Below are 19425 nucleotides of genomic sequence, written 5' to 3'. Positions count from 1 at the left end.
GCTAGTAGTGACTGAGCTCTTAATCTGTCCTAACACTATTACTCGTTAATTCCCTCAAGGGTCCAATGAACTAAGTGCTATTACCATGCCTCCTTTTACAGATGAGGATATTAAGGCATGGAGATGTTAAATAACTTACCCAAGATCACACAGCTAATAAGTGGTCAGACCTGAATACAGAAAGTCAGGCTCTGGAGTCCCTCCTCCAAATCATTTTGCTCTGTTTCTTCAAAAGCTCCCCTGCCTGCCTTTGCCTGATGTTTCTTCTTCCTTCTTGCTTCTAAGTTTGCTCATCTCTGAAACAGGAGACTTGAATTGTGTTTATGAGATGCTTTCTAACTCATTTTTTTTTTTAAATTCTGTATTTTAATGTGGGCTTGATCTATTTGGTCAGTAATCAGGGAGACACAAACACGAAATGGTTGTGTAAGTTAGAGACAGAGACTCCAAAAAAATTTTGTTTCTGATTGACTGTTCTTAAACTTTTTCTGGCTCAAGATTTACTCAAATCAATTAAAAACATACAGACAAGCATAGAAGGTACACAATGAAAAAAATAAACATAACTATATATTTTGGTTTATTGAGTGGCAATGAGCTAATGCATAAGTAACTCTAAACTCTAGGATTTGCAAATATTAAGAATACTTACTAGTCGATCATACCCATGCTTTGAAACGATGTGATGATTACCACTCAAACCGGAATATTAGTTCACAATGACTCACACAGAGCCCCAGGATAAGGCAACTCACTGAAAGAATAAAGTCAGTATTGCAGTAGAGTCCCTTAAGCCTCATTTCTCTCCGCGCTCAGCTAGTTGGGACAAAATACACACTTCGCTTTTCCTGACTAGTAAACAGGCTTTCTGAAGCAGCTGAATCTAAGCTGTCACTTCGCCTCTCGGCATTTTCAGATTGTTCTTATTTCAAATTCGATGCTCTGGTCCCTGTCTGCAGCGGGAGTCCAGCCCCTGGTTAGCTTCCGTTTCCAAGGCAACTGACCAGCCCAACAAAGCCACTGGCGGCAGCGGCGGCGCGGGGCGCGCTGGTCCCGGGGCTGCGGAGCCATCACTGCCGGGCGTCCTGTTTTCTGGGGACCTTCCTGGTAACCTCCCGGGTCTTCGACTGATCTGCGCCTTACTCCATGCGTGGCTGTCTTTCTGTGTAAGAGTGATAAAGAGGAAGCCGATAATTCCGACAGGCCCGAGTTTATCCGGCTGCCACTTCTGGCCTCTGCTACAGTAGACAGGATGAATGCATTTTCTCTCATTCACGCCCTCTCTCCATCTCGTCGTCTCCTTGCGCTCTCTCTCCCTCTCTCTCTCCCTCTCTCTCTAGCTCTCCTCCTCCCCTTCTCTGGCAGTAGCCTTCTTAATGTAGTTTAATGGCTTTACAAAGAGAGCCAGGCAGAGGAGCACTTCCAGTAGCTGTGGTCGGACCATGACCTAGCTGACCATGAACTTGGAAGGGCTTGAGATGATAGCAGTTCTCATCGTCATTGTGCTTTTTGTTAAAGTATTGGAACAGTTTGGGCTGATTGAAGCAGGTTTAGAAGGTAAGGGAGTGCTTTTTAGTGACTTCTAAAAATTCTCTGTTTTGCAATAAAATTTTCTTGAGGGAGCATAAGAGGCACCTGGGATGAGATCAGAGAAATGTTACTCCGGGGTGGACTTGAGGAGAGGTGGGTTTTTCAGGGTAGGAAAGATGAATAAAATAAACTTTTTTGGTAAGTTTCAGTAACGTTTTCAGAGCAAAAGAACGTTAAAACTATGAGAAACACTTTGGGTCCGAATGTTAGCACTTAAACTGAGATAAAATGTTTATAATCGGTATATCTGCTTGTATTGAGAGCATTTAGTCCATATTGATGTTATTTCACTTTATCTAATATCCCCTTTTATTGTATAAGCAAATTTTATTTGGATATATTGTGTGGTCCACTTGTTTCTTGCTGTGTAAATGCATTCATCAAATGGAGATGATTATACATTGATTATAATTTCTTACAGTTTAAGATTGGAGCCCAAGAATGACAAGGTTTTTATAAGGTTGTCTCAAGTAGTATTTATAACATTACCTATTTTCCATCCCAACGGAGACTCTAAGGGGCAGAGTCCCCAACTCAAACGACAGAGTTTAGCATAGATTCCAAAGAGCCAATTGTTTTCCAAGTGTTGCTGTTTACGTTCATCAGATGCTCACTCCCCTATTTTCCCTAACAATCGACTCGTTTCTTTAAAAAACTAAGGTGTGTATTTGCCTGTATCTTGTCCTTAATTTGATGTTTCTTTGAGAATCTGAGTAAATTCAGATTATTATTTGCTTACTGTGCAGAACACACAGAGTTTTTTGCATACAGCCAGTTATTATTTCTATAAAGTTGTCAGAGCAATTTTTTAAAGCATCCCTAGGTGATGGTTGATGTATTTGTGCTTGATATGCATTTTGCTTCAAATTTTAAACTTGAATAAAAAATGCAGATATTTGTAAATATATTTACATTCACAACTGATCTGGTCCCCCAGAAAATGACTGCCACGTGTGACATAAATAAAGCTGCCTTTACAAACAGCAAACGTCAAATGATAGGAAGCGTGTCACTCTGATGTAGGTTACAGACGCCTACATCTGTAACAGCTTGGAGGGGGGAGATGGTATAAAGTAGGGATTGTTAAAGTGATTTTAAAGTTTACGGAATGCTTTTTGAAAGCCCTCTGTAGTGGCAATATTTACCGTGTGAAGAAGAAGATAAAATTGTAAAATCTGGAAGTAGTAACTGCTGTTTAAAATTGACTTTACCTAATGCATTGTTGTGACACCAATAACTTGGTTTGGCTTCTCTGCCTTTGAGTGTGTGTTATTTTCCTGGCAAATGTGATTGGGACCTCCCATTTTAATGTCCTGGTTTTTATTCTCTCTGAGACTGACAGTTCCTTAGAGGAGTGCCAGTATTTCTAGCTCTGTTGAGGGACTTTCGTTTTTAACTGATTTCATGGATGATTTGTGGTCATTCTTAAAACACTTTTTTTGAGAGCTGTTACTCGGCATTTTGTGATGATACCTCTCTAGGACTGCTTTTGTTTCAGGAGTACAAACCAAATGATAACATGCATTCCCTTCCTCTAAGGACTGCTACCCTTTATAAAACTATTTCCCTATTCTTTGTTATATTTCAAACTGTACTAATTTGTATGAACAGTTTCAATCTTGTATTCTATAGTTTACAATATCAGTATTTTCCAGGCCAACATTGTACCAATACTGTGGAGAGACTGTGCTTTCTCATAAACTTTAACATAAGCCCATATCTTAATTCCAGGTTTTAGAAAGTATTTTGAGATAGTAAAATGTTAATGACCATATCAAGGCAGATTATACTCAATATGTATAAGCTGACCAAGAAAGAGAGCTGTAGTAGTTTCTATTGTGAAGTTTAAGACTTATCGCCAAAGTCAAAGCTAGAGTCAGAAAACCTTCAAAACGGTATTGAAGTTGGTCGCATAGTTTGCTTACTGGAGATATAGAACAAATAGACACATGAATATGCTATATTTCATTGTATATAGTTTGAATATGTAGCTCCGAATGTGCACACTTTAAAGTTACAACCTAGTTTTAGTGAATAAAAAAGATCAACAGCATTTAAAATAGTATCTTCATAGATTTTTCTAAAGCTGTTTTCAAAGCAAACACTGATGCTCATTTCATTTTCAAATAAGAGTTCTCTTTCTCCCCATCATTTTACATATCTAAGCCGGGGATAATGATTCCTTCACCTTTCTTGTCTGTCTGCTCAAGTGACCTAGTAAAGAAATTTGAGTATTAGATAGAAAAATTTGAACCTTGCTTAAACTCCTATGAGGATGATTTTGAAATTTCTTTTTCCCTAAGCAATTAAACCTTTTCATCTAAACTCGCAAATGTTTTATAGTGTAGTCATCATCCAGAATGTAGTTTTTTGTATTATTGTATGTGCAGTATGTTCTCAAGGGCATGTACAATACTGTGTTTGCCTAATGTAGTAATCCTGCCCTAAGTATGTATAGAAAAAAATGTACTTCAAAATAAATTGATAACATTAAAATCTGAAATATTTGTATTTGCTTATCTTTGAGTACTTTGAGCTCCCTTTCTTTGCACAAGCCTGTAGAATGGGTGTCCTGGGTCCTTCTCTTCCAGTCTATGGATGATATGCAGAAACACATATACACATAGATTCATGGTAAGTGCTAAATTGCTTCAACCTTGTATGACTCTTTGTGACCCTATGGACTGTAACCCGCTGGGCTCCTCTGTCCTTGGGATTCTCCAAGCAAGAATACTGGAGTGGGTTGCCATTTCCTAATCCAGGGGATCTTCCTGACCCCGGGATTGAACCCATGTCACTTTCATCTCCTGCATGGCATGTATTTACAAACAAAAAAGTTGCATTTAGCAGATAACGTTCTTTGGCAGGAGAAAATGAAACAGTAGTAGGACTACAGACTCGTACTTCCCCTTTGCCACTCCATTGCTTTCTAAACTTGGGTAAGCCACTTTACCTCTTCAGTTGTCTAAAATGAAAAAATTGGACTTGATAATCTTCACGGAAATTTCCATTTCAAAAGTTCTATAAGTCTATCAGGTAATTCAAATTTGATCTTTTATATAGCATGTATTCTTTCTTATGAAATGGGTATTAATGTCCCACTTTGGGACAGTGCTGCTACTAGGCTCATCTTTCCTTCTCTTCCATAGTGGGCTAATTCATCATACCCCAAGGGAGATTTTCATTGCATTTCAGGAGAAGAGAGAAATGTCCTTCCCTGTAGCTCTAGAATTTGACATTTGGGGCTGCTATTTTAGGCATCCTTGTGATAGAGTTTCTCAAAACTTATATGGGTTTGCAACAACAGATAAACACACCATGTTATAATTTATTAATGTTTCATAGTCCAGTTCTTCTTCTTTTTTTTTTTTTTTTTGCAATTCAAAGTTCAGTGTTTCTTTTTTTAAAAAAAGAAATATTAATACCAGGTCAATATGCAAGCATAGTGTTAGAAAGAATCAGACATGACTGAAGCAACTATGCATGAGCAGGGTGCATGCAAATAATATTTTTACCTTGAGCAAAGTTTTGAGGATAACACACACAGCCAAGGTTTTGAATTCACAGGTTCTCTCTACATAGTGAGGAATTCGGAAAGCTCAAGAGTTATGCTGGTCTGGAATATTCCTAAAACCTCACAAGAGTAAATTACCTGTTTTCCAGCTATAAAAATGAAAGTGGTTTTCTGTTAACAGGTTCCAAGGAGAAATTGAATCAAAATTTCAATGGCAAAGCTGTCATTATTTCTGTATGCAACACTGGGTTGTGAAAATATTCACTTTTCACACAAATATGTATTAAACCATGCTGAAGTAGTTACTGAATTAAGAAAGAATCATCCTTCTTCCTACTATGAACCTTGATACAAGGCAAAATTTTACGAAAGCACAATAACACACATGACTTGAAAAACAGTATCTTTTATTTATAATTCCTTTCATAAAAAGACAAAAAAGAAACCAACTGCTAAGTCCTTTGTAGAATATGCACTAGGATTTCTTTCCTGTTGATGGTGCTCACTTTGTTTAGCAGATATCTATGATACTGTAATCGGAGAAGGCAACGGCACCCCACTCCAGTACTCTTGCCTGGAAAATCCCATGGATGGAGGAGCCTGGTAGGCTGCAGTCCATGGGGTCACTAAGAGTCGGGTACGACTGAGCGATTTCACTTTGACTTTTCACTTTCATGCATTGGAGAAGGAAATGGCAACCCACTCCAGTGTTCTTGCCTGGAGAACCCCAGGGACGGGGGAGCCTGGTGGGCTGCTGTCTATGGGGTCGCACAGAGTCGGACACGACTGAAGCGACTTAGCAGCAGCAGCAGCAGCACGTTACTGTAATACAACTTTCCCATGAGATCTGAACAAGGCTTTAGCCATATACTCAAAGATGAATTTTCAGAACCCAACTTCTTAATTTTCCTGTGTTGTTGATAGAAGTGTGGGTTTGCTGGGTCTGTCAATAAATTGGGCCGGTTTTCCAAACTCTACTGACTTTGTGACCATTCTATGATCTTTAATGAGGACTCGATAGGGAGGGAGCTATAATTTCTATCTCAAATAGCTTAATGGAAATTTACAAAGCAGACTCTTTTAAAATTCTCCTAGCATTTTTGCTTCTTCAAATGCAATGGAATGGTAAAGCTGTGTGTATTTGGACTATCAGAAAGGTCTTTCTAAACTGGAGTGTTTAAGAAAGAGAAAATCATTTATAGAGATATTAGAAAGCTTAAATATTTTTTTTTGCAATATCTAGGAGTGGAATAAAGAGAATGCTTAGACAATTTGATCTTATTTAGGATCTTTTATAGTTAATATTTCAAGAACATTAATGTCTACAAAGGGACTATTGGAAGAAGAGATTTAGTATGTTCAGAGATTTACTCAGAAGATATAGAATTATTTTGCTTGGATTCTAATCACTGCTTCACCTCTTAATAGTCATTGGATTCTGGGCTATTTCTTTACCTCTGTAATCCATATTTTATCCATACAATGAAATAATGATAAATAATATTAATATCTTGCTTTATTAAGAGTTACCAAAATGCAAGGCTTGTGTTGGACATAATATACTATTAAGCTGTGTACTAAAGTGTTCTATAGTATAGTATAGAGGCAGTATCACTATTAGTATACTAATAATCTTATTTAATCCTCACACTAGTCCTGAGGTAGGTAATAGTCTTATTTCATCTTCACCCTGGTCCTGTTCTCAGTTTAAAGATGAAAAAATAGAGCTTCAGAGACTAAATAACAGCTCAAGGTTACTCAGCCAGTAGGTCATAAAGCTGGAATTCAAACTCGGGCCATCAGTTTCTATATCCTATTCTATAATTTTAATCTCCCAGACATTACAGAATGATGCAATGGCAAATATTTGGTGAAGAGGAGAAAGTGTCAAGTCAAGTATCCACTAACTCTTCCTATAAGACTTTTTTGAACACATTCTCTATGTGAGACACTCTCAATCACTAACATTGTTTAATAATCAAAAATATTTGTACTGACCTGCTGTCTATGCTACTCTAAGTACAGCAGAGAGAAGAGTATAAATCCTCTACCTTATAAACTAGGCAAAATGTTTTACTGTAAGTGAATTTAAATTAAATTTCAGTCAGAGAGATTCAGGTGAACTCTGGGATAAAAATTAAGAAAGTAGATATATGTGTTCATCCTTAGACAGAGACCAGTTTCTGTCTAGTTTGTCTGAGGGTAATAGGTGGGAATTCTGGAAATAGATGGAACAGAGGAGGGCTGGTGAGGGAGAAAACTCTGTATCTGATGTTATAGTATAGAGATGAGACTCTGAATCCAAGAAGGGTTTTTTGTTGTTGTTGTTGTTGTTGTTTTTATAAAGGGGTCTAAGAACTGTTTGGAGCATAGACAAAGGTAGTAAGATGATTCACACTAGAATTTTGGATCGAGTGCATCTAGCATTGATTTCTAGTGTAGCACAAGCTTCAGTGAGGTTTTAGGCTTGAAAAGATGGTCATCAATGAAAATACATACTCTAGCCTTTATCAGAAGGTATAAAGCATGAAGGAACCCAAATGGTTCTAGCTATGGGGATCAGAGTTCAAGGGAAAGAAGAAAGCTTAACTGAGTTGAGAATTCACTGTTGGACAAACAGGGTGAGAGGAGTATTACATATACTATGCCCTGAATTATCTTATCAACCAATTGAGATTGTAGGTGTTATTTCTGTTTTGCAGATGGAAGAAAATGGAGATTCAGAGTGATTAATAATTTGCTCAAGGTCACAGGGGAGTAAGGAAGGAACCTGGATTAGTTCCAATACCTTCATAGTGGCACTGATCCAAATGACATTCAAAATGACTATAGAAGATAAATATTCAGAAATGAGATAAAGTTTACACAGATAAATAAAGGCCATAACATAAAGTAAATCTCCTTACAACTATGCCTAAAAATAGTTCCTTTTTAAACATTTGACTTTTATTTTTTGTTTTACTTCTACTCCTTTGTAGAGGCATTCTACGTAAAATCACAGCTATGATAATGAACAAAAAGAAAATGAGGAAGAGGGAAAAAGGAGGAAAGATACATGTCTAAATCACATAATTGAAGCTCTGATTTATCAAGGCTTCATAAAATGGGAAATCCTTTAGAAATTACCAATTCCAAATCAATCATTTCATAGTTCAACAAACTGAGTCTCAGAAAGAGTAAGGTACTTATTGAATGACTTGATCTTGACAGACTCTTCTCTGCAGAGAAAAAATCTAATTTATTGTGCTCAGACAATAAACTTAAAACATAATCTAAGTTCCACGAAATATTTATCTAAATTATAGCACTCCTTAATTATTTTGCTACTGGACCAATAACTCTAAAGTTCAAGGATTCTAAGATGTAGATGATAAGATTTGTTTACAAAATATCCTCAGGCTGAGGGACTTGTCCATAAATTGAGATAATTTCCACCTTGATGACTTGTCTGCATGTTAGTGGTAAAGAGTTATTACCCCCTGACAGTCATTCAGTGGTGCCAATGGATGGATATTTGGAAGGTCCAGGATTAGTAGCCAGCGGATACATTTACAAATCACGAGGGTATTTATCCTAATTGTTCATCACACTGATTATTAAAAGCAAGAAGCACCTTGTTCATTGTTTGTACCATCTCACAGAGGCCTACCTTGACCTCTCTGTTTGAAATTTACCCCCACTGTCCAGGCTGTTGGAAGCAATTATTTGAAAAGCATTGAACATCATCAAGATGAATCTCATTGCTAAAAATACACCAATTGTATGGATCAGTTCTTACAGAGAGGACATAGCATATAGATGCGAAGAACACCCTCTAAGGCAAAGTAAATGGACAACAATCAAATCCCGTATGTAATATGTATTAGTTGTATGACTCTGGATAAGCATCCCGGTCTTCTGTGCCTCAGTTTCTTTATATCTTAAATAGGAATAATCCTAGTACCCGCCACCCTCGTTTGTTGTACAGATTGAAATGAGTTAGTATTTATGTGTGCTTAGAGCCAGCTCTAGAATATTATAAATGACTTCTGTGTTTTGCCATTATGGTTAGGCACCATCATCTTTCTTTCTTAAAAAAAGGAGGCCACCACTCAATTTCTGAAATCAAAACTGAATTTATTGCTTGCTAAGCAAGTGGGAGGTGAGCTTGGAGGATACAGTTGTTCAGAGGAAAACACTGCTAATGTTTTATGGAATTTGAGGCTCTCCAAAGAGTGGTTACTCTTAATGGAAAGTTGTCATTGAGCAGTTGGGTTGGGCTTAAAACTGGTTCTATGGCTACTTATATTCGAAAACTGATCATTCATTTCCCTTGTGAAACTACAGTACAGGAACTTTTTACTTTTACAGTCAACAACATTGAGGATTATTTGTTGAGCATCCCAAATATCGGCCACTGTTCTAGACACTGGAGATTCAGACTTAAGGAAAGAAACAAAACCTTTGCTCTTGCAAGCTGATTTGCTAAATTTTGAGATGAAAATACTACAAATGCCACAGAAATGTATGGGAGACAGGTAGTTATAGTATCCTTCTTTCATTCACTAAATATGTATCTCTGCTATGTTTCACACATACTTCTAGGCACAGTAATAAGTGCAGTCCAAGTCCTTGTGGAATTTACATCCTATCAGGGAAGCAAGACAAAAAGATACAGTAACAAAAGAGTATATAATCTGATATTTAATAAAGGCAGGCACAAAATACAACAAGAGGAGAGAATCAGCGATATTATAATAGAGTGATCAGAAAAGGCCTTTCTGAAGAAGTGACTTCTGCCAATACTTTTAAGAAATGAGTGTGTATAACATTGTAGGGTCTGAAACAAGAGAATTCCAAGCAAAGTGATAAGCAAGTACAAGGGCCTTTGCTTGAAAGTTTGTTTCTTGTGTCCAACGAATAGAGGGAGGCTGGTGGAAGTGGAGCAGAGTGAGCTGGAAGGGTGATGGTAATAGTGGTGAGATGGTCAAGGGCACACCTTCCAGGATCATCGCCACAACTTTGGGTTTTGTTCTTCGTATACTGGAAAGCCACTGAAAGATTAGACTAGGAAGTCTCTTTTAATTGTTTAGTCACTAAGCTGTGTCTGACTCTTTGCAACCCCGTGGATTACAGCTGACCAGTCTCCTCTATCTGTGAGATTTCCTAGGTAAGAATACTGGAGTGGGTTGCCATTTCCTTCTCTAGGGGATCTTCCCGACTCAGGGGTCAAACTCACGTCTCCTGCATTGGCAGGTGGATTCTCCGCTGGAAGTCTCTATGAATCCCCTATTCCAGGTTCTTTTATAGGCTCTGATATCAGTTTTCACACCATGTCCACCTGCCCCAGTCTCAGCAAGGGCAGACACATCTTTGCTTTGCCCCGGACAACCACCAGGACAGCGACTCATTGCCTTTTGCCAGACCTCTCTCACATGGAAGAACTCCCTCTACTTCCCATGACCCATCTTTAGCGTGTGGTTAGGCCTCAATATTAATTTCCTTTTGCTAAGCTAGATCTACCATTCTACTAGCCCATGAGGGTTAGTAGGTAAGCAGGTCTAGTCTTCATTTCTCCTTACTAGGCTACTTCAAGATCCTAAGATACAAAGGCTGCTCTTAATTGTATCTATAGGAACAATGTAAATTGTCTTAGTAAGACTTTACTAGAGAAGATATTTTAAAAATTTAATGATATTTCCTGAGCACCTGCTGTAGTCAGAGTATGAAGACAGTGGAGGCAAAAAAAGCAAATTTTAGAAAAAGGAAAGCTGTGTTGTTATCCTTTGAGTAACTCCTCCTCCCCCACATATTAACTCCAAAGATAAATATTCAAATTGGGCATGTTCCAAGTTGAGATGAGAATAATAGACCAGATATTTGTACTAATAACATTATTTTGGAGCTAATAAGAAATAAAGAGACTGTAGTCCCACCCCCTCATTTTATGACAAAATTGAAGCCCAGGAAGGTTAATTGACTTGTTAAAATTTATAAAACTAATGATAGCAGTAGACACCATAATAAGTGCACCATCTATGACTGTGATAAATTACGAGTGAGAAGCTAATAATTTTACATTTTTCTAATTTTTACAGAACCCTGTAAGAATAATTTTATTAGCCACAACTGTAGGAATTCTGGCTCTTTATTTACTTAATATATTATGAGTATCTTTTTTATATTGCTATTTTCTAGTGTTTTGGCTTATGCTCAGGAAGATAGGGGCTAGGGGAAAGTCTCTGGTACACAGGCAGAAACAAAGCTCATGAAAAAAACTGATGAAGTATGCCAAAATCTGACCCACAGTGGTGAAGACACAGGGTCAAATACCAAAGGCTTGTGCTTAGGCATTGTGGCATCAAATGAATACGGGAGTAGGGCCTCAAGCAGGGAGGGCCCAGAGCTGGCGAGCAAGAAGGTGCCATGACTTGCTAGTAACACCATAACACCTGAATAAGAAATGTGTTGAGTCTATGCCAGGCACCGCGGGCAGCATTGTCTATATGCATTAGACTTGTTGACAATTTTTATGAACCAGTTATATAACTGAAGATTAAAGAAATGAGAAAGTATATGCTCTGGAAGTCTCAGTCACTTGGATCATGTACATAGAGGTGGTCTAGCTGGGATGAAAATCCATACCATTGACATTGAAACCATCATGTTCCCATCCTATCTGCTTCTCAAATAGGGCTGAGTCATGGTCAGGTTTATTTATTTGAGATAAATAAAGGTTAAGCTGAAGACTCCCTCAAGAGTGTGGACCTCCTCCCATTCCCTTTCAAAATAAATGTTAACTCCCACACCAAATCTTGTATAGGTGTTTTATTCCCTCTTTAAAAAAAAAAAAAAAAAAAAAAAAACAGGTTCTTATATTCCAAATCAGCCTTCCCAGGTGGCTCTTGTGGTAAAGAACCCACCTGCCAATGCAGGAGACACAGAGACGGGGGTTCAATCATTGGGTCAGGAAGATCCCATGGAGGAGGGCATGGCAACCCTCCAGTATTCTTGCCTGGAGAATCCCATGGACTGAGGAGCCTGGCAGGTTACAGTTCATGGGGTCGACATGACTGAAACGACTTAGCACATATTCCAAATTATCTAAGATTCAGGCCTGACTTAACCATGATCTGCTCCTACTGTGAACTTAGAAAATCTTGCATTTTTTGGCATTGTAAAGTCTACGGCTGGGGACACAGAAATCAAGGTCTATCTTCCAAAACAGAAAGCTGGATACAAAATTCCTGTTAGGGGTCCCCATTTGTTTTTGTTGTTCAGTCACTCAGTCGTGTCCAACTCTTTGCGATCCCGTGGACTGCAGCATCCCAGGCTTCCCTGTCCTTCATCACCTCCTGGAGTATTCTCAAACTCATGTCCATTGAGTCAGTGATGCCATCCAACCATCTCATCCTCTGTTTTCCCCTTCTCCTCCTGCCATCAATCTTTCCCAGCATCAGGGTCTTTTCTAATGAGCTGGATCTTCGCATCAGGTGGCCAAAGTATTGGAGCTTCAGCTTTAGCATCAGTCCTTCCAATGAATATTGAGGATTTATTTCCTTTTGGATTGACTGGTTTGATCTCCTTGCAGTCCAAAGGACTCTCAAGAGTCTTCTCCAGCACCACAGTTCAAAAGCATCAGTTCTTCAGTGCCTGGTATTCTTTATGGCCCAGCTCTCACATCTGTACATGATTACTACAATAAATGTGGCCATTTATTGTACATACAATGTAAAACCCATGTAGGACAAAGACTGAGAAAATGAGGCATGGGTGAATATAAATAATGAATTTATTATTTATAATTTTTTATTTATGATTACCTATTATAGCTGTATGCTATAGATTTGGAGTGCCACCATAGAAATCTTCATGTTTACCTTTTCCTTAGTCTTCATCTAGGACAGATGGACCTTCCCATGTTCATGGGTATTCATTCATTCATACATACTTTCATTTAATCTATACTTAACCAAAGTTTTACCATATGCTGTTCTAGGGGCTAGGGATACAACAAGGACAAAAACACTGAGGTCCCTGCTGTTACAAAGGAGTTGGCCTAGGTTGCAGTGGAGACTTTCCTTCCCTGTATTATAAGCTACAGATGGCAGAGGGTACCAATGTAAATGTTGGCACATTCATAACAGGAAGCTGAGAGACACCATAGTAATTGCTTTCTTCTTCTGTTACTGTGAAATGGAGTGAGGTGAAAAGCATTTGTGGAGCAGGGAGTAATGGATGTTTTAAAGAGAGAGAAAGTACAGTCTAGTCTTTTTAGAACTTGAGAGAGTGGGTTTACTGAGCAAATGTGAGGCCATTGTTGGGCACTGCTTTAGTGCCCGTTTGAGGTCTGGGACCATCATTTTAAAAGAAGACTCTCCCTGACTGGGATAAAGTAAGCACTTTCTTAGGTACATTACTGCTAGATCATTCTTTCCAGAAATATTCAAAGAGAAGGGCAAAATTGGGTAGCAAGTTGGAAGAATGAGAAAAGTAGCTGGGAAATATTAGAGAGAATGTGGTTAATACAACCTCCAAATATGCAAAAACAGATATAGTGGCTCAGACTATAGAGGTCCAACTACAGAAAACTTGATATGAATCTAGGTGGGGATTACGTCCTCTAGCTGTGTGATGAGGCATGGATCAGTGATTGAAATTTTTATTTCTCAATTCTGTATCTAGTAGTTAGATTTGTATCTAGTAGTTACTAATCAGTTCCTAGCAGTTACTAATCAATACCTAGTAGCTACTAATCTGAGCCTTATCTTCAAAACTGTGTGTTCAAGGACTATTTAAATCAATGAGGTATGCAATTTTGTATGTCTCTGTACATGTACAAACTTGTGTACAAATATGTATTTGTGTAATCATACACTAGACTCATGAGGGCACACACTTAGATACATCACATGCACACAGTCTCCGACAACATAAATGATGAACTTCATCAGTTAATTTGATAAACTGTCTGTTTAAAGAACCTGATTCTTAATTCTTTTGCATCAAGATCTGTGAAGATTCTTTGGGAGGTGAACTTATATTTAACCATATATATAAGAACAAAAGCACAGTGCAAAAGAGCACTGGAGAGAGAATGAAATTTGACTGTGGATTGAAGTGGAATATGCTATATGTCTGGATTAAAACCATCCTGACTGCAATCTGTACTCTAACTAGCTGTGTGATCTCAGGAAAATTATTTAAGCTTCCTGATCCTCTATGTATTCTATAAAATTCCCTACTACATCTAGCTCACAGAATACTGTCTGAAAGCAAAACATTTTTAATGGACATAAAGTGCTTGGAATGACTAGTTCTGACCGCTAGTAGGTGTCCAAGTATGTGTTCTTATCTTTCCTGGTTCTTACTCACCAGGTCTTGCACCTCCCTCCTTGAGGAAAGGCCCTATCTTGTGGTTTCCTGGCTGCCTCTTCAGGGTCCAACCTGCTGCCCTTCTTAAGCTCGGATTCCTGCCTGATCAGTGTCATCTCTCCCGGCCATTGCTTCAATTTTGAATTCATTCAGTTTGGGCAAGAGCCCTATTTCATTTTCCTACTGATCAATCCCCTCATTTGCCTAGCATATGTCCTTTGAGACTGTCAAATACCACTGTGTTGAAAAGGTGTTTAGAATATATTTCTTAAGTTAAAAGAGCAAGTTTCAAAGCAGTATGCAAAATGATGATCCCACTTTAAAAAGTACATACACAGTGTGGAGAGAACAAACACCGACATTTTTCATTTCTCCTTTGAACTTGTCCATTTTTGGCATGTGTGTAAACAACATCTTAGAGGTTACTTTTAAAAGGAAAAGAATATTAATATGAAATGCACATTATTTTTTCCAATAGGAGAAATGCAGTGTCCACTGAAACAATCATTTATCAATTTAAAAATAAAAAACTTTTTTTGATCCAGAACACATATTTAAAATTGAGCAGTTCTATGTCTGTTTATCTTTAAAATAAGATCATTCAGAGGAAGCATCTCCGTACTTGAAGGTCAGATTTTCATAATTTGAAATCATTTTTCTGCTTCAAGTCAAACAATTTCCATGGTGGTTGACAAAAAGCTGTCTCTATAGAAAGTCATATGTCAGGAAGTTATCAAGGGCCTGGGATATTGATATTTTACCTAAAAGCCTCACTTATCTCCAAGAGGAGCTCATTTTCTTCACCTTTTACAAGGAACTGTGGTTTTACGACTCTGAGGAATAAACCACTTCACTCCATTTATGTGTTTTGCTTCATTTCCTCTGAAAGGGAAAATTGGCCTGGGAGTGTGATATGGGAGGAAAGGGTGGGGCGAGGAAGGAGAGTGCAGAGGGACGTTTGCTCCTTCTTGGCAATTCTTGGCTTCCTTGACTTCTGAGCTTCAATCATTTTCTTTCTCAAACGGCAGCTTGCCTGAATCAGAGTGGGCACCATTCACGAGAAAACCTAGATACAAATTATTTAATTCTGCGAGCAGGTTGAAAGGAAAAGAGGGATAGAAAGGGGCCTCCAGCATTAGAAGGAAGTGTTTAATACCATTGCAAAGATCCCATCGAATGGCTCCTGAGCAAGGAATTCTAAAAACCTCACATTTCTTGTCTTCTTCTGAAGTCGCTCAGTTGTGTCCAACTCTCTGTGACCCCATGGACTGTAGTTCGTCAGGGTCCTCCAGCCATGGGATTTTCCAGGCAGGGATACTGGAGTGGGTTGCTGTTTCCTTCTCCAGAGGGCCTTCCTGATCCAGGGATTGAACCCCAGTCTGCATTGCAGGCAGACTCTTTACCCTCTGACACCAGAAAATCCCTAAATACTTCACATACATTTTTTTTTTTTTCAAAAGTCCTTTATAAAATTTGACTGTAGGAATGATCCATATAGGACTTTCCAGGTGGCTCAGTGTGTAAAGATTCTCCCTGCAATGCAAGAGATGCAGGAGATACAGGTTTGATCCCTGGGTTGGGAAGATCCCCTGGAGGAGGGCATGGTAACCCACTCCAGTATTCTTGCCTAGAAAATTCCACAGACAGAGGAGGCTGGTGGGCTACAGTCCTCGGGGTCACAAAGAGTCAGACATGACTGAAGCAGCTGAGTACTCATGCACACACATGTAATCCACATAATTTTCCTTTTTCATTGCTAGATTTTTTTTCTTAAATAATGACTGTGAAGAGCAATAGGTTAACTTTTCAAATCAATGCAATTTGGGGTAGGATAAAACTCTACATTACGATTTTAGGCTATGATCTGGGGATGCAATGTAAGTGATACATGATTTGCACTTGGGAAGAACTTAAGTCCCAAAACAACTCCCCTGAAACGATAGTATCATGGAGAGAACACTGCGTTGGTTCCAAATACTCATGTTTTTGTCTAGATTCAGTCACTAGCAAGTTATCTGATGTTACTTTTCCTTCTCTGACAAGTGGGGATAATACTGACCGCTTAGCATTCTTGTGACAACATTAAGGGCAGTAGTCAACAAGTGGGGTCACCCAGTCAGTCCTTGTTACACATTGTATCATAGTTGGTCAGGTGGTATTAAGAACTTATACTCTGGAGTCTGACAGCTTGAGTTTGACCCCTAGCCTGGGTCTTACCTGCTTTGGATTCTTGCACACACACTTATCATTTTTTTGTTCCAGTGTCCTCATCAGTAAAAAAGTAATAATGGTGTTGATATCATAGAGTTTTGAGGATAAATGAGCTAAAATATGTAAAGCACTTGTAGTGCCTGGCCCAAGGTAAGCACTGTATAAACATCTCTTCTTATTTCCTCTTTTTCCCCTCTTATTTGCAATAGTCATTGATTTTTTTTCAGCCTAGTTTAGGGAGTTTGTCCATTTTCTCTTTCTGTTAATTTTTTTTTTGTAATAGTGATAGTGGCTTCTCTTTTAGCTCAAGTCCCTCACACTTTGCGTTGGACAGTTAGCTCCTTGGGAGATAGGTGTGTTGTGAGCCAGTGTTGAGTTTGCAGTTCCCCTGGACTGGTCATCATATTGTGGTTCATGAGCCCTTGGTAATAAGGAAGACTTCATGAGGAGAGGCTGTAGATGAGTCAACACTAACCCTGCCACTGGAGGAGCAAGCCCAATTTCTGGTAGTTAAACATCTTTCCTCCTCCATAAAGCCAAGCAGCGCTTCAGAGAGAAAGAGCTTGTAACTCATGCTTATATCCCCTACAGCTGTACTTAATATAAACTCAGCAAGTGACTATGAATAAGGGGGTTAAATAACTGTAAAATACTATGACTTTTACTTTGCGAAATCAAATTTTATAGTTTTTTTAATTCTAAAATATTTTTTATATTATGTACATATTGTATTTCCCCAATACTCAAAAGGAGGAGTGGGGGGGGTTGTGAAAAGTTAAATAGAGGAAGTCAAATGGTAGGAGGCTTCCCAGGTGGCTCAGTGGGAAAGAATCTGCCTGCCAATGCAGAAAACATAGGAGATGCGGGTTTGATCCTTGTGTCGGGAAGATCCCCTGGAGGAGGAAGTGGCAACCCACTCCAGTATTCTTGCCTGGGAAATCCCATGGACAGAAGAGCTTGGCAGGTTACAGTCCATGGTGTCACATGGCCTTGCAAAGAATAGGACGTGACAGAGTGACTGGTCATGCACTCAAAATGTTAGGAGCCCTTATTAGTCTTTTCATAAGCCATAGAAATCCTCTAAAGGCATCTAGACTCCTTTGCAAAATACATTGTGAGGGTTATAAGTATGGATATGAACTTGGGCAAACTCTGGGAGATGGTGAAAGATAAAGAAGCCTGGAATGCTGCAGTCCATGGGGTCATCGACATGACTTGGCGACTGAACAAGAAGTAGCAGTATGGAACTAGTACATTTGGTACCAGATTCTTCCACACACTTGCTTGGGCACTAGGAGGCTTTTTGAGAAGTAAATTAACTTTTCCACATTCTGTGTTCCTCATCTATCATGTAGAGATAATAATATTTATGTCAGGGGATTGTTGTGATGATTAAATGAATTAGTATATGTGTATAAGGCACTTAGAACAATATCTGGCTTACCTAACTCTGTTTATTATTGACTTACTATTATACAGTCTTCCCTCAATAACCTCTGGGAATTTGTTCTAGTACCCTCTTAGATGGCAAAATCTGAGGATGCTCAAATCCCTTATATAAAATGACACTGGTCCAGTTTACCCTTAGGTTCTGCATCTGAGGTTTCAACTAATTTCCATCAATAGTTCACTGAATCCATGGATGCTGAATCCAAGGATGTGGAGGACCAGCTGAAATATTCTTCAGACATTAAATGAATAGAGTCTAGTTTTTGCTTTTACGTAATGATTAGAAGAGTTATGGTACTTTGATTCGAACACATTTATTTTCATATATTTAAGAATACTTTCTAATGGGAGCATCCATAATATTATTGGTATTATTATAATATTATTTTAATTCATATAAATGAATGTAAAATGAATGTGAAAAAACTTTGTTTTTTTCTTTCCCAAATTAACACAAGCTCATAAAATTTCAGGCAATGCAGAAGTCTAAGAAATTAAAACAAACAAACAAACAAACAAAAATTTAGCCCCTTAACTTCCTCTTCTCTCCTGTCTCCTGTTGTAGAGTACTGCCAGAGTCACAGTAATACCAGAATAACAGAAGTACCAGAGTAACAGCAGTACCAGAGAAACAGTAATTTCTAAGTGTTTTCAGTAGAGTTAAAGGTCAGGCAAGAAAAGGCCTCTCTGATCATGGAACTTTGGAAACACTGTGTTGTCGGTCCCTTTGGAGACTCAGAACATACCTGGACATATTAGAAGTGCTGAGAAATCCTGCAACCAAGTGTGCTAGTTCAGTCACATCCAACTGTTTGCAGCCCCATGGAGCCCACCAGGCTCCTCTGTCCATGGGATTCTCCAGGCAAGAACACTAGAGTAGGTAGCCATTCCCTTCTGCAGAGGATCTCCCCGACCCAGGGGTTGAGTCCGGGTCTCCTCCATCACAGGCAGACTTGTTACTGTCTGAGCCACCAAGAAAGTGTTTTCAGTAGAGTCAAAGGTCAGACAAGAAAAAGCCTCAATGACCATGGAATTTTGGAAACACTGCTGTTGGTCACTTTGGAGACTCAGAACATACTTGGATGTATTAGAAGTGTAGAGGAGTCTTGTAATCTAACTGGCCTGCTTGAAGGACTGATGCTGAAGCTGAAACTCCAATACTTTGGCCACCTCATGCGAAGAGTTGACTCATTGGAAAAGACCCTGATGCTGGGAGGGATTGGGGGCAGGAGGAGAAGGGGACGACAGAGGATGAGATGACTGGATGGCATCACTGACTCAATGGGCATGAGTTTAGGTAAACTCAG

At 38.8% G+C, this 19425-nt stretch overlaps 1 protein-coding gene across 1 annotated transcript in view; it reads left to right on the top strand.

Moving 5' to 3' along the window:
- Positions 1–1419: 1419 nt before the first annotated feature.
- KCNIP4 (potassium voltage-gated channel interacting protein 4) overlaps positions 1420–19425 on the top strand; it is a 535080-nt gene continuing 517074 nt past the window's right edge. The window contains exon 1 of the mRNA XM_065907483.1: positions 1420–1557. Within this exon, the coding sequence (XP_065763555.1) occupies positions 1458–1557 (100 nt within the window). The 5' untranslated portion in view covers positions 1420–1457. The remainder of the gene's footprint in view (positions 1558–19425) is intronic.

Source organism: Muntiacus reevesi, chromosome 16 (genome assembly GCF_963930625.1).
Source record: "Muntiacus reevesi chromosome 16, mMunRee1.1, whole genome shotgun sequence".
NCBI lineage: Eukaryota > Metazoa > Chordata > Mammalia > Artiodactyla > Cervidae > Muntiacus > Muntiacus reevesi.
This window is presented reverse-complemented; position numbering and strand designations above follow the sequence as displayed.